Source organism: Peromyscus maniculatus, chromosome 15 (assembly GCF_049852395.1).
Source record: "Peromyscus maniculatus bairdii isolate BWxNUB_F1_BW_parent chromosome 15, HU_Pman_BW_mat_3.1, whole genome shotgun sequence".
Taxonomy (NCBI): Eukaryota; Metazoa; Chordata; class Mammalia; order Rodentia; family Cricetidae; genus Peromyscus; species Peromyscus maniculatus.
In genome coordinates this window covers 75,433,576-75,447,141 of record NC_134866.1, presented here as the reverse complement: position 1 = coordinate 75,447,141, position 13,566 = coordinate 75,433,576, and the positions used below count along the sequence as shown (strand labels likewise).

The following is a 13,566-nucleotide window of genomic DNA, read 5'->3' as shown; positions in this document are numbered from 1 at the left end:
AAAAGTTATGGCCATCATGGGAATACCTGTACAAATTAAGATTGAAAATGCTCCAGCATATGTCTCTAGCAAAATGAAATTTTTTTTGCATATTGCAACATAAAACATATTACAGGTATAACACACACTCCTACTGGACAAGCAGTTATAGAAAGATCTAATCACACTTTACAAGAAATGCTTAATAAACAAAAAGGGGTAATAATGACTCTTAGAGATAGACTGCATAATGCTTTATTGACTTTGAACTTTTTAATGCTAATGAAAAGGGAACAACATCTACAGAGATACATTGGATAATAGAAAAAACTGAACTAAATCAGTTGGTATACTTTAAAGATATGCTGACCTCAGAATCTAAACCAGGATATGTGTTACATTGGGGAAGAGGTTTTGCTTTTGTTTCCACAGGAGACGAAAAGCTATGGATGCCATCTAAATTTATAAAGATTCAATTTGAACAGGAGAGACTTCTTTTTTTTTTTTTTTTTTTTTTAAAGCTTTATTTATTTATTATATATACAGTGTTCTGCTTGAATGTATGTCTGCAAGCCAGAAGAGGGCACCAGAACTCACTATAGATGGTTGTGAGCCACCATGTGGTCACTGGGAATTGAACTCAGGACCTCTGGAAGAATAGCCAGTGCTCTTAACCGCTGAGCCATCTCCCCAGCCCGAGACTTCTTATTAGGATGTGGCGACTCAACCTGATGAAAGGGGAAATTCGGCAAATTAGGATCAGGGCAGGGTTTCGTTTTTGTCTTTCCAGGAAAATAAAAACATCCAATTGAGGAATCTAAACACCTTTGAACAAATGAAGAATGAAGAAGAAAAAAAGAATGAAGAGGAGGAGGAGGAGGAGGAGGAGGAGGAGGAGGAGGAGGAGGAGGGGGAGGAGGAGGGGGAGGAGGGGGAGGAGGAGGAGGAGGAGAAGGAAGGGAAAACCATCTGAAAAAAAGTACCAAGAAAAGGAGTAGTCTGTAAAAACCAGTTATCTGGCTTAATGGTATAGAAGACTTCCTACAGGTAAAATTTCACAAACCTTTTAAAACATCTGTTTTTGCTGGTCTCTACAGACTTGTTAAATGGGTAGTCTTGATGTAGTCCTGACTCAATTAAAAACTAAAGCTGGCTTTGGAGAATGGCTTTCTCCTTCTCTAAACCCAAGAATGCTTGTTAAAAGGAAATTCAAAGTCTCTGTCTCATATCAGAAGAGCCATCTCGTATCGGACAGAAGAAAACCAAAATCTAGGGACTATTATATTGTCACTAATCTTATACCCTCCAAATTTATTTTGACCTTTTAAAACTTTTTTAATGCATAATTAAGTACTATCTCAAAATTAAACTTTGTTTTGATATTAATAATATAAAGTACTAATTCTAACCTTAGGTTTCTTGTAGCTTCCTATACATGATTTCAGACTTGAGTTTAAAGAGTTATTTAGGAATTAAGCCTGTACATCCTGGATGTATTTAATAGATCATAGTCCTTTAACTTTCCTGAGATTTACAGCATATGACATTTAACATGTTTAAGTTTTCTATAGTGAATGATAAACATTCCTAACATCAATCTCTGAAGTCTCCAAAAGGATGATGGGGGCGCCACAATGATGATTCTACCTGGATTGTGGCAATGCCACTATGCCAATAAACACCATCCAAAGATTGGTGTTGGACTACAAACTGCTCAGGATAATTCCAAGGTAGCTAGCTGAGATGGTCCACTCTCACATACTACTCCCAAATGATACAGCTAGCTCTCCAGGACTTGACCATTATTTTGTTTTTTTCAGGGTCCCCTAGAGATGCTTACACCAGATAGGAGGAAGTAATTTTAAGAACACGATGCCCACATTTACAAAAGCTGGAGTAGATGGTTTTTGGTCTTTCACTGGGTTATGGATATTTGTCATCATTTAGGAGGCATTGGTTACAAGTTGTTATTGGGCATGGTCAAGAAAAAAAAGGTGTGTGTGTGGATATGATAGGATAAAAAGGTAATTATTGAATCTACTTTGAAAAAAAGCAAGTTCTGGCCCGGCAGTGGTGGCACACACCTTTAATCCCAGCACTTGGGAAGCAGAGCCAGGCGGATCTCTGTGAGTTTGAGGCCAGCCTGGTCTACAGAGCAAGACCCAAGACAGGCACCAAAACTACACAGAGAAACCCTGTCTCAAAAAAAAAAAAAATATCTGTAAGAACCTTGGTGGTGGTGCATGCTTTTTCCTTTAATAAAAAGGGGGAAGTGCTGGGATTAAAGGTGCGTGCCACTGCCGCCGGCTCACCTCAGTTTTTTTTTTTTTTCTCTTATATTCTGTTCTTTAGTTTTATAATAAAAATTTAAAAGAAATCAGTAATAAAAAGTATGTGAATGGGACACATGGCTGTATCTGCTTGGGCTGATGTGCAAGTTGTGTTACCTAAGCTAAGCTAGAAAGTGTGAAGATGGTGTGGGTGGGCATTCATTGGGCTAGGCCAACATACACTAGTTGTGCTGTGCAACTGAGGCTACTAGGCCTAAAGACTGGGGGTGGCATAAGCAGGTGAGGTTCCAAAGACTTACCAGACTGGACAGCATACAGGGTGTGCAACCCAGGGCTAAGCCTTGGGATTGAGGAAGGTGCAGGAAGGCTAGGATCTAGGAAATCTACTAGACTGGAAAGGAACACAGCATGTGAAACCCAGGCTAGGCCTGGAGACTGGGTATGGTGAAGACAGGTTAAAGTTAGGTAGACTCAATAAACTGGATTGGTATACAGAATGGATACAGCTAGGACTGGAGGTTTGACCGGCAACCTATTCACCTTTTGATCATACAACCAGGAATCAAAAACAAACTTTCTGAATTTAGGAAACTAAGGCAGAACTGTCAATTGAAGGCCAGCCTGGGGTATACAGAGGAACTTGTCATTAAAAAACAAAACAAAAAACAAAACAAAACAAAAAAAACCTCAAGTAAATGAAATTTGTATATCTCAAATGTGACTTAGTCTGAAGTACATTCAAATGCCATGATCTCAAAGCCCATTTCTATTTAATTTTGATATAGTTCTAAAAAGCGTTGTTACAACAGCTACTGTTACAACAGTAACTATTTACTGCCCAGTGGGAGAGCATTTGTTAGTGTAAATAAGGCCTGGGCTTGATCTTAAACACCACAAAAATATGAACACAAAAATATTTATTCTGGATATTGTTTTGTGTGCTGAAGAATTACTGATAAGCATTTAGAATGCCAAAAATGGTTTGGACCCTGACTAAACCTTGACTTAGCTGCTGTATAGATTCCTTGCTGTTCATCTAGCTACCACTCATCCTCTAAATTCAAATAAATAATAGAAATGACCACAGTAAAACGACTTAGATCGAATCAAAGCTTTCTCTTGTATCAGAGGTTATTTTGTGGCAGGTATCCTACAAAAGTGCTCTATAGAACATGTCCACAAGCTGAAGAATATGTAAAATATCCCCTTTGGGTTTATCTGTAGTGATGTTTTATTTTCTTGTCTCATCCCTCTCAGTGGGAAGGCAAAAAGTCAAGACACCAAGTGTTGGTTGTGATGAAAAATTTTGATAGTTAACTTGTTGACTAGATTAATAACATTTAGGCATTCAGGTGAACTTTTTAGTCTGTAAGTCCTTTCCAGAGAGGATTATTTGATGGGGGAGGACCATCCGTGACTCTAGGTATGGTGTTCTATATTGAATTCTGTTGATGTGGTACTTTTGTTTGTTTGTAGACATGGTTTCTCTGTAACAGCCCTGGCTGTCCTAGACTTGATCTGTAGGCTAATATGGCCTCAAACTCAAGAGACCTGCTTGCCTCTGCCTCCTGAGTAATGGCTGGGAGTAAGGATCTGTGCCACCACACCCAGCTGATATGCTAAGTTTTTACAGATGCATCGAAAGCAACAGGGGATATGGAGACTTGCCCCAAGGCTCCAGAAGGCAACTGAGACCAGGCAGCTCGTGTATTGGTCGTTTGCTGTAAGGAATTCCTAAATGGGCTGTGCATGAAGCTTTGAAGGTGAAGACTATGTTGTTGTGGAGATACCAGAATATTGGAGATGTGGGAAATCAGCTGAAGAGTCAGCTCAAGAGAGAGGCCAAACAGTGTGATCACTATCCCAAATCAGGGAGTTGACTTATATTAACAGATCACACTGCTAACACTCTAAACACTAGAGATGATATGCATCCAGTGCTTTTCAACACAGTCAAAGAGAGACTCCAATGAGTATACTAAAAGTCTCCACTTCCCATGAGGGTTGTTTTTAGAACTGCAGCAAGCAGAGCTGGTATTTTTTAAATAAATGAGAAATTATGCATTCATGGTTAAGAGCACATGGATGAATACACATTACATGTGTGACTCACAGGTGCTGTACTTCCAGTTTAGAAACTCAGAAACTGTATATGGCTTCACTCTCTAGCAATAACACTTTAAAGTATAATTCATAATAAATTCACTTCAATTGTAATCCATTACAAATATACATACCATATATGACAGAAGACTGACAGAATACTTACCTTTAGCACATGCCTGTTTTGACTTGCTAACAAAAATTAGGCTGTTACCTCACAGGTTTCTGGATCCATAATGGGGTTACAAATAGGATTACTGAATTGGAATAATTCCAGAAAACTTTTAAAACTACCCAGAAAATTATCTAAGACAGTACCTTGGAGTTAAGGAAAACAAATCAAGCGAACAAGCATATTTGTCCATAATATTTTAATACTTCTCCACTTTTAAATACTGGTTTTAATTTTGTGATTGTAACATGGAAGATCCATCTTTTATTTTTTTTTAAAAAACATCATCAGAATCATAAAGCTATTATAGTTACACTCTACACACTCCCAAGGTACTTTAAAATGATTATGTTTTGAGTCTGTAGATGAACAATGACAACATCCAAATACATCATCTGTACAGCCTGGACTGAACACTGGTAAAGTGTCTGATGGGACAAATAACTGATAAGCTTAAAGATAACCAGCACAATTTCACAATTGACCAGCCCAGCCCAGCTAAATTCTCAGTAGCAATCGACACTGATACTGTATAGGTGTAGAAATTAGTCATGAAAACAAACAGATGAGAAGGCCAAGTTTCCTTTTTCTTATTTCCTCCTCACACATCTCTTGGGTACTCTCTTCTTTCCTCTGCTGCTCCTCCTGTAGTAACACAATCAAGTTTTTCCACCTCAAATATGGAGTCCTCAATCCCAAGGGGCACATTCTGCTTTCTCATCCTGTTCACTCACACGCAGGGACAAATTCCCCCACATCACCAACATTTTTCAGGTGTCTACAGAGCAAAAACAATCCAGGGGAATGGAGCACAGGGGCTTGTGTTTTTTTTTTTTGGGGGGGGAGCGCCTGGAATGGGGGCTTAGGTAAAGAGAAATACCCATGTATGAAGAAACATCGTAAATATTCAGTATGTAGGAATTAGCCAAATGAAAGTAATTCTTGAGGGCCTGAATATTATAAAATGATCAGTGCTCTGCCTAACTTTGACTTTTTAAATTTTTTATTTTAAATACACTCAGTATTTCTGAACTCAGTTCTAAATCTGATTGGGCAGGATTAACTCCAATGAAGTACGAGTATAATAACTGATAGGTAAAATGTATCATTTCTTATCTTTTTTTTAAATACAAACATTTTCAGTGTAACATTTTATTTACAGAGTAAATTGTAAAAGCATATCACCACATTTAGTGCAAATGTAATAGGTGATAATTAGATTCAGACACTGCTTCAGAAACTTTGCATATCTTTGTAAAATAAAGCTATCCAATTTAGTTATGAAAGAGTTACTGGTCTGGTTCATCATAGTGACCAGAAATGCAAACAGAGGAAGATCTATAGTGGGCATAGAGAGTTGGTCTTTTTTTTTTATTTTTTAATTTTTTAAAGATTCCCACCAGTGCCTACGGCAAATAAACTTTCCCTCCCAGCCCTCCCGGTTCTCCCGTCCCAACCCCACAGCTGATTGTAAAATAAAGTACACATTTGAGGTATAAACTTTTCTTTTTTTAAACATCACAATATAAAATGTTAACTGGTGATGTAAACTGGTATGATAAACTGTCTACCTTGCCTTCCTAGCATTACCACCATATAGGCACTTTTCCACAGAGTCAAATTATGAATAGCATTTCTGTAATAAGGCATATTCCATGCACATCATTTAGAGAAAGGTAAATTAAAAAATATAAAAGATTTATGGGACATGAAACTGCGTGCATGTAATGTAAGCTCTAGTTTTATATGTACTTTTCTCTCTGTACAGAGTAATAAATATCTTTCTATCTGATGCAAGTAATTCACTTCCAGGATTGTGCATATTAACTGATCAGACTAATCCCATCATTAAATTATCACACCTTGCATTTATCATTTAGATTCCATTTCCGTATGGAATATATACAGGTCATGTTTTACATGACATGACTTTCTGCTTTACAAAAGGGGTCTGATTTTTGTGTTTCTAGGGAGAGGAACACGCCAGAAAAACAGCTAGAGATGCCTCTGATCTACATAAATACATCTGCTGTAAACACAATGAAGAGTCTGAAGTGGGCAGTCATCTCACCTTCAGTGAGGACCATTCCTTGCCTCAACCCCATGCTTCAAAGTTTTTCACAGGACTACAACTAAGTCAGGTATTTTACACGTTAGCTTCTTATAGCAACTAAAGATAGCATTTCAGTTTGAATAGTGTGGAATTGTACTGTTCTGCTGAAATTGATGACCAAGAGGCAAATGGGAGAACCGCTCAGATTTTCTATGTATACCTTGCGATATATCATTTAAAGTGAACCAAGCTAGAAAAACTAATGTATTTGTTACAGAATATTAGAATATTAAATCAAATGTCAAATTCAAACAGTCTGATTTGGTTTAACAAGTAATACCATATATTCTCTTACAAATTTCAGGAAAAATATGAACTCATTTTATCCTGACCATTGTATTATAAAGTACTTATACCCACAAGAGATGTACAGATGTTTCTGACTGGAGGCAGGCAGAACCAACTTAGGAATTACCAAATTGTGTTTGTAACAAACTGAAAAAAGTTAGTATCACATAGTACACAACTAAAATATATAATAAAAATATAAAGATATCTGGGGGAGAAAATAAAGCTTTTCATTCTTTCTCCATCAGAACCAATGTTCTTCATGGGAGTAAGACTATAGAAAAGGCAAAAATCACAGGTCATCGACAGTCCTCAGTTATGAAGAGACACACAACATGAATCCTTATAGAAATCAGCAGCAATAGATTCTATGATTATACAAAGCAAAAAGTAAAAAACTTCCGGACACAGATGCAGACTGTAGGCCTGTAGAAGCCCATCTGAATATTTGGTGCACAGAGAGCACATGCCTCAGATGCATTCAACTTCTGTGCTTTTCTTTTGTGCACAAAACCTGATACAACTGAGGATCTTAGGCTGGACTGTGGTAAATAAAAAATTCTGAAAAAGTTCCCAAAAATTAAAGCAATTAATTCCTAGTTGTAATTCAAAGTTAATTTTCTTCTCTCCTAGGAGCAAGCAAATAAAAATATAGCCATGTACATGTGATTTTACATGTATTTATAGTTACACGCTGAGCGAGGAGATCTAGCAGGAGATGGCTAGTGTTAGATACCCAGCTTTACTATTGCCATGTTTCTTCCTGGGCCACAGACAAGGCTGTAGATCCTGTGTTCCAGCTTAGAGCAGTCAACTTTTTGCTTTCTTTCTCCAACATGGAATGTCACACAGCCTTGCTTCAGTCACTGTAGGAGAAAACAATGGCACATAAAATGCAATGTATTAGCAAAGCATGAAGACTACCAAAATAGATGCCTCCTACCCTCCAAGTTCATGGAGAAAAAAAAGAATCTCTATAATCAATTACTATTATTATTATTTATTATTTTTGTTTTTTTTCAAGACAGGGTTTCTCTGTGTAGCTTTGTGCCTTTCCTGGAACTCACACTGTAGCCCAGGCTACAAAGATCTGCCTGTCTCTGCCTCCCGAGTGCTGGGATTAAAGGCGTGCGCCAACACCGCCCGGCGTAATAATCAATTATCTTTAAAGTATTTTCATCCTTGTGAATGTGGAATTATTGACCTTATATATTTGCAAATTTATTCTCTGCAAGCAACAGAAAATACAAAGGGATCTTTTGAAAGTTATGGGGGAAAAATATATGGAGAGCATTGTTTTCCTCTCAGCTTTAGGTAGAAACTACAATACTATTTTCAAGAACTTGATAATTTTACTTAAGTTATGTGCGTGTGTGGGTAGTGTCTGTCTTATTAAAAAAAAATAAATATGCTCAAACCTCTGGTCCAGGAGTTTTGATCAACTATCATCAACTCTTGAAAGCACATTCCAAACATTGACTCCCACACTACCAGAATTAAAACTGTTAGTTTTCCTAAGCTTTCAATACTAGGACCCACTAAAAATACCTTCCATAATTATTGTGAAAAGGAAGCCATGTAAGGTTAATAAGGATGTTTAATGTATGTTAGGGCTTGACTTTGGATTTTGGAAACATCATGCTCAAATTGGATTTAAGAGAGCCAGGGTCAAATGTAGGACAGTACATCTTCTCAGTGATATTCCTGTATATATACATTTATCTACAAACAATATTACTTCCTACATCAGAGATTTAAAAAAGGACTTTACTTATTTCCATTCTATACATGTATAGTCAAGTCAATGAAACACTGCTCTGAACCCAGCACTCTGGAGGCAAATGCTACGACTGTCCTAGCATGTTTATTTTAAATGCTTAATAATTATTCTTTTCAGGGGCTGGGGAAATAGCCCAGTCAGTACGGTACTCATGAGAACCCGAGTCTGGATCAGTGGCACCAAGTAAAAAGAGGGACTGTTGCAGGCACCTGCATTCCTAGTGCTGGTAGTGCTGATGGGAGGACCCCTGGGGCTGGCTGTCCCCACCGAGCTCTAGGTTCAAAGGCACTGCTTCAAAAAAACAGGAAACTGGCAGGAGTAGTGGCACATTCCTTTAGTTTGGACACTCATTCAGGAGGCAGAGTGCTTCCAGATATCTGATTACACTGTGTAAAGATGCGTCACTGTGAGTGGTTTAATAAAAAGCCAAACAGCCAATAGACAGGGAGAACAGGTGGGATTTCTGGGCAAAGAGAGGAACTGGGGAGGAATCTAGGCACTCAGAGGAGATGCCAGAGACTCAGAACAAGTCAGAGGTACAGAATGAAAGAAAGGTAAAAAGCCATGTGGTAGAACACAGATGAAAAATTTTGGGTTAATTTAAGATGTAAGAGCTAGTTAGAACAAGCCTAAGCTATAGACCAAGCTTTCATAATTAAGTTTCTGTGTTATTGTTTGTGAGCTGGGTAGTGGGACAGAGAAAGACGTGCTTACATATGGCAAGCCAAGTGGAGGCTTGAATATTCACATAGGGCCTGAGAATGGGGTCTCTTGGGTAGGCTCAGCATACAGAAGTATGGCTCTTTTAAGAGGCCTTGCTATGCAGCAGAACACTTGAGCAGCTGTGTGCTAGATAAACGCCTGCTGCACAGTGGACACAGCAGCTTCCAGAGCTGGGGCTGGAAACCCACTGGCATGAGGTGAGGCTCTAAGGAAACCAAGCCGGGCAGAGCCAGCCGCCAGAACCACGTGGCTGCTGGTGTGATCACTGAAGGTTTGTCTCGTGGTCAGAGAAGGCTGCAGGTGCACAATAAACTGGTCCAGACCAAGAAAACCTTTAAACAGGTACAGTAAAAATGGGTATAGACAGTTGGGGGGTATTCGATCACACTGTGAACCCCAAGTTTGCATTTGCATTGATTAAATAAAACAAACCTTGGGTCAGGAGGCTGAGTTAGTAATTAGTTGACAGAAAGCAATCATAGAGCCTCAGAGGGCATCCCGGAGAGACAGAGAGAAGTAGTAGGGTGGGGTTTGGAGTGGTGCAGGTTTTCCTGGTTTGGTGAAGCAAAAGCACAAGTCTTTCTGAGATTCCAGCAAGAAGGGAAGGTTAGCTAATTGTGAGCCAGCTCTCTGAGCTGGGAGACGTTACCCCAGCCTTTGACTCTTGAGTCTTATTTATAAATAGAATGATAGAGATTTTAGTGAAAGCTACCTTTAGAGGCAGCGAGAGCAGGTGCCTGAGGAACAGAATTCCTGCCAGGCTGTGACCTGAGCAGCCAGGCTTCTGCTAGAGAAGCAGGCTAGCAACTGCGGACTTGCGATTGCTAGCTGAAATAGCAGTAGGTTAAACCACGTGGCAGAACGTAGATGAAAAAATTAATATATTAACTTAAGATATAAGAGCTAGTTAGAATAAGCCTACGCTATAGACTGAGCTTTCATAATTAATAAGTCTGTGTCATTATTTGGGAGCTGGCTGGCAGGACAGAGAAAGACTCATTATAGCAAAGGCAGATGGATCTCTGAGTTTGAGGCTAGCCTCACCTACATAGGAACTTCAGGCCAGCCAGGGCTGCATAGTGAGACCACTGTCTTAAAACGAGTAGGATGCCCAAAACTGACCTCTGTCATTTGCACTGTGCACATGACTGAGAAACCACCTCATATCAGTACATCAGTACACACACACACACACACACACACACACACACACACACACTCTTGACCTTTAGTATAGAGGATTATGTACAAGTCTGGAAGAACACATGCAAAAAGTAGTTTCTGGGAAAGAGTAACACATGGGAGTTGGTACTTCTTGTATTCTATAATGTAATGGATATTTCTTTAATATTAGTAGAAAAATTAATAAGCGTTAAAGACCACCGACTACAATCCTCTACTTGGGAACATAAAACATTTTTAACTTCTCCTTCCAATAACTAACTAAATTCACTATCTGCAGAGTAAATTTACAACCTGCTAGTTAACAAGGTTATCAGAGCCTCCGTACCTGTTCATACTAAAACAGAATCGGTTTTCCTGCAGTTTTTTCTTGGACGTAAGAAGTAAAACGTTTTAGAAATTTAGGATATTCTCGTTTTGCCACTGCTCTTAACACCGAGGCTGGTGCCCATCCTCCTGGGTTCACTGTAAACAAAGGGAAGTTAAAACAATTAAGACGCAGTTCTCCATCTCCATGTGAAGTCCCCGTGATGGAACAGCTAACATTTCTGGATCTGGAACTATTTGTCACCCAGTGCCACCCCTTCAGGTGGTAAGAGGCTGGGTCACCTTTCTAAAATAGCCTTGATTCTCCCTAACACCACGGAACATTAATAGAGCAACACTGAAAGCTGTTGGCCTACCAGCCTCTGCTGTCACTAAGTGCTAACTAACACTTGAGTAGTGGTGACAGGCATTTGGATGTGTGTGATTAGAAGGGCTGCATCAGGATGCAGGTGCAGGACAGGCGCAGTAAGAGCCAACACAAGTGACAGAAAGGCTTGCCCAGCACTGAGCTGAAAGGAAGTAATGACACTGGAAGCTAGTCAAGATTGCTGACAAGATTCAGAAAACTAAAGGTCAAATTAAGTAATTTTCCCACTCTTGTTTCTACTTCTAATTATAAATACACTCTACCAGGCAGCTATATAATAAAATGCCTCTTAAAGCCAGGGATATATGAAATAGTGACCTATACAGGAAGTTTTAAAATTTATGTACCCAGTCATAACTTTAAAAAAATTCTCATATACTAGCTCTAAGATAGAAATTCACACACAGACTTTCAACATCTTTACACAATTCTATATAATATTATCTTCAGCTTAGAGATTAGTAAATTAGTTTTTTTTTTTTTTTTTGTAGATGATGGGTCAAGAGCCTGCACATTATCAATTAGAACAAACAAACAAGAAATACATACCATTAGCTACATACGTAATCTTGCACAGAATGTTGTCTCTGCTTATCTCCTGGTTTCCCTCTGGTGGGCTTACTAAGGTTTGACAAATCATAGCAACATTGATTTTGGCACGGACACATCGATTGTTCAGCTGTCAAAACACACACAAACTAGCATCAGCTTGTGGACTATTCCTTATATAATCCCTGTTGTCCTATTATTGCATTAGTTTAAACTTTGTTATTAAGTGTCCAGTATAACTTCCTTAAAGTAACTGATGCATACTTTTACTTTATGTGCACATTGTGTGTACAGTGCCCAGAGGTCAGAGAGGATGTCAGGTCCCCTGATACAAGTTACAGATGGTTGTGAGCCACCATATCAGTGCTATGAGTTGAACCTGGGTCCCTTGTAAGAGCACTCAGTGTTCTTAACTGCTAAGTCACCTTTCCAGCCCCCATTTAAAATCTTGCAATCACCAATTAACATATGTCAAATTGATAGACACCAGGCTTTTCCTTCTTCCAAAGTACTAAATGGTCCTATAATCAAAGTAGAAACGACAGGTTTGCAGTAGTTAGTAATGGCCTAAGAGATAACTTTAAGAAGCAAGCTACTTGGACTACCAAACTCAGAAGGAAAGCTAAGCAGCTCTAGTGGGGGTGCTGACAGCCTTGACACTTGTCTTCAGAAAACACAAGGGCTGTCCCAAGCAATCTAACAAAAAAATCTAAACCACATCAAATCAAGTATCTGTGTGTGGGTGGGAGGGAAGTGTGTTTAATTTTGGCTGTATTACGTATTTAGCTTTATTTTGTAGAATTATAGTCGTTTCTACACTGTACTCACAGGAGCGCTGTCATGATCCACAGAAAAATTGCAAACTATCCAAGTCTCAGGGTCGTTTTCAGTCAAGGCTGGGATCTTCCGAATAGCAGAAAGATACAGCACGTCTCTTTGAGAAGCAGGCCACACTCTCTGTGGGAGAATGGAAAGTGTTGTGACAATCTCAATTACTTTTATTCATGGGTCATACAGAAACAAGAAACAAACAAAGAGGCACTTAAGTACCCCGACATCAGAACTTATCAAACTTGAAGTTGGAAGCATCAGAATCCTGGCATGGATGCACTATGAACAGTCACCAGCTTTCCAGAATATTCAAAGGGGTAATACTCTTTCTCCTTTTAAAAATTCTTGTAAATTGTCATTTTAACTACTTTTAGTGTACAATTTAGCACACTAAATCGAATTAGTTATAGTCACGATATTCCTGAAATTATCACCTAAGGCAGAAACTCTGTACCCATGAAGCAACAATGAGCCATCTCACTCCCCAGTCTCTGTCCATGTTCTACTTAGAGAATTAAAGAATTAAAAAAAGTAAAATTAAAAAACATCTTCTTTATAATTCTGAATTAATTTTAAACCATTTATATCAAATATTTCTATTTTAAGGCATAAGAAAAACTATTTACTATAGAAATGACATGTAGCTTACTAACTGGATCTAAATGATAGAAAAACAAACTTCAAATTACTGTTCAAGTTACTTTTATGCCAAATATTTAGTATATGCAGTTGAACTCTGTCTATATTATATAGTGTCTTTCTTAGTTACTGAATGCCATAAATGACCAACAACTCAATGTCAGTACATTTGCAAAGTGAAACTGTTTATCTTTTAAAGACCTAAAATTTCATTAAGTTGGG

General features: G+C 38.5%; 1 protein-coding gene across 2 annotated transcripts in view; it reads right to left on the bottom strand.

Moving 5' to 3' along the window:
- Nucleotides 1–4,729: 4,729 nt before the first annotated feature.
- Nucleotides 4,730–13,566, bottom strand: part of Cert1 (ceramide transporter 1) — a 111,651-nt gene continuing 102,814 nt past the window's right edge. For both annotated transcript variants that reach the window (XM_006985752.4, XM_006985753.4), the window contains 4 exons: nucleotides 12,703–12,831; nucleotides 11,875–12,004; nucleotides 10,960–11,096; nucleotides 4,730–7,812 (listed from right to left, as the gene is read on the bottom strand). In XM_006985752.4, coding sequence (XP_006985814.1) covers nucleotides 10,969–11,096; nucleotides 11,875–12,004; nucleotides 12,703–12,831 — 387 coding nt within the window. In that variant the 3' untranslated portion in view covers nucleotides 4,730–7,812; nucleotides 10,960–10,968. The remainder of the gene's footprint in view (nucleotides 7,813–10,959; nucleotides 11,097–11,874; nucleotides 12,005–12,702; nucleotides 12,832–13,566) is intronic.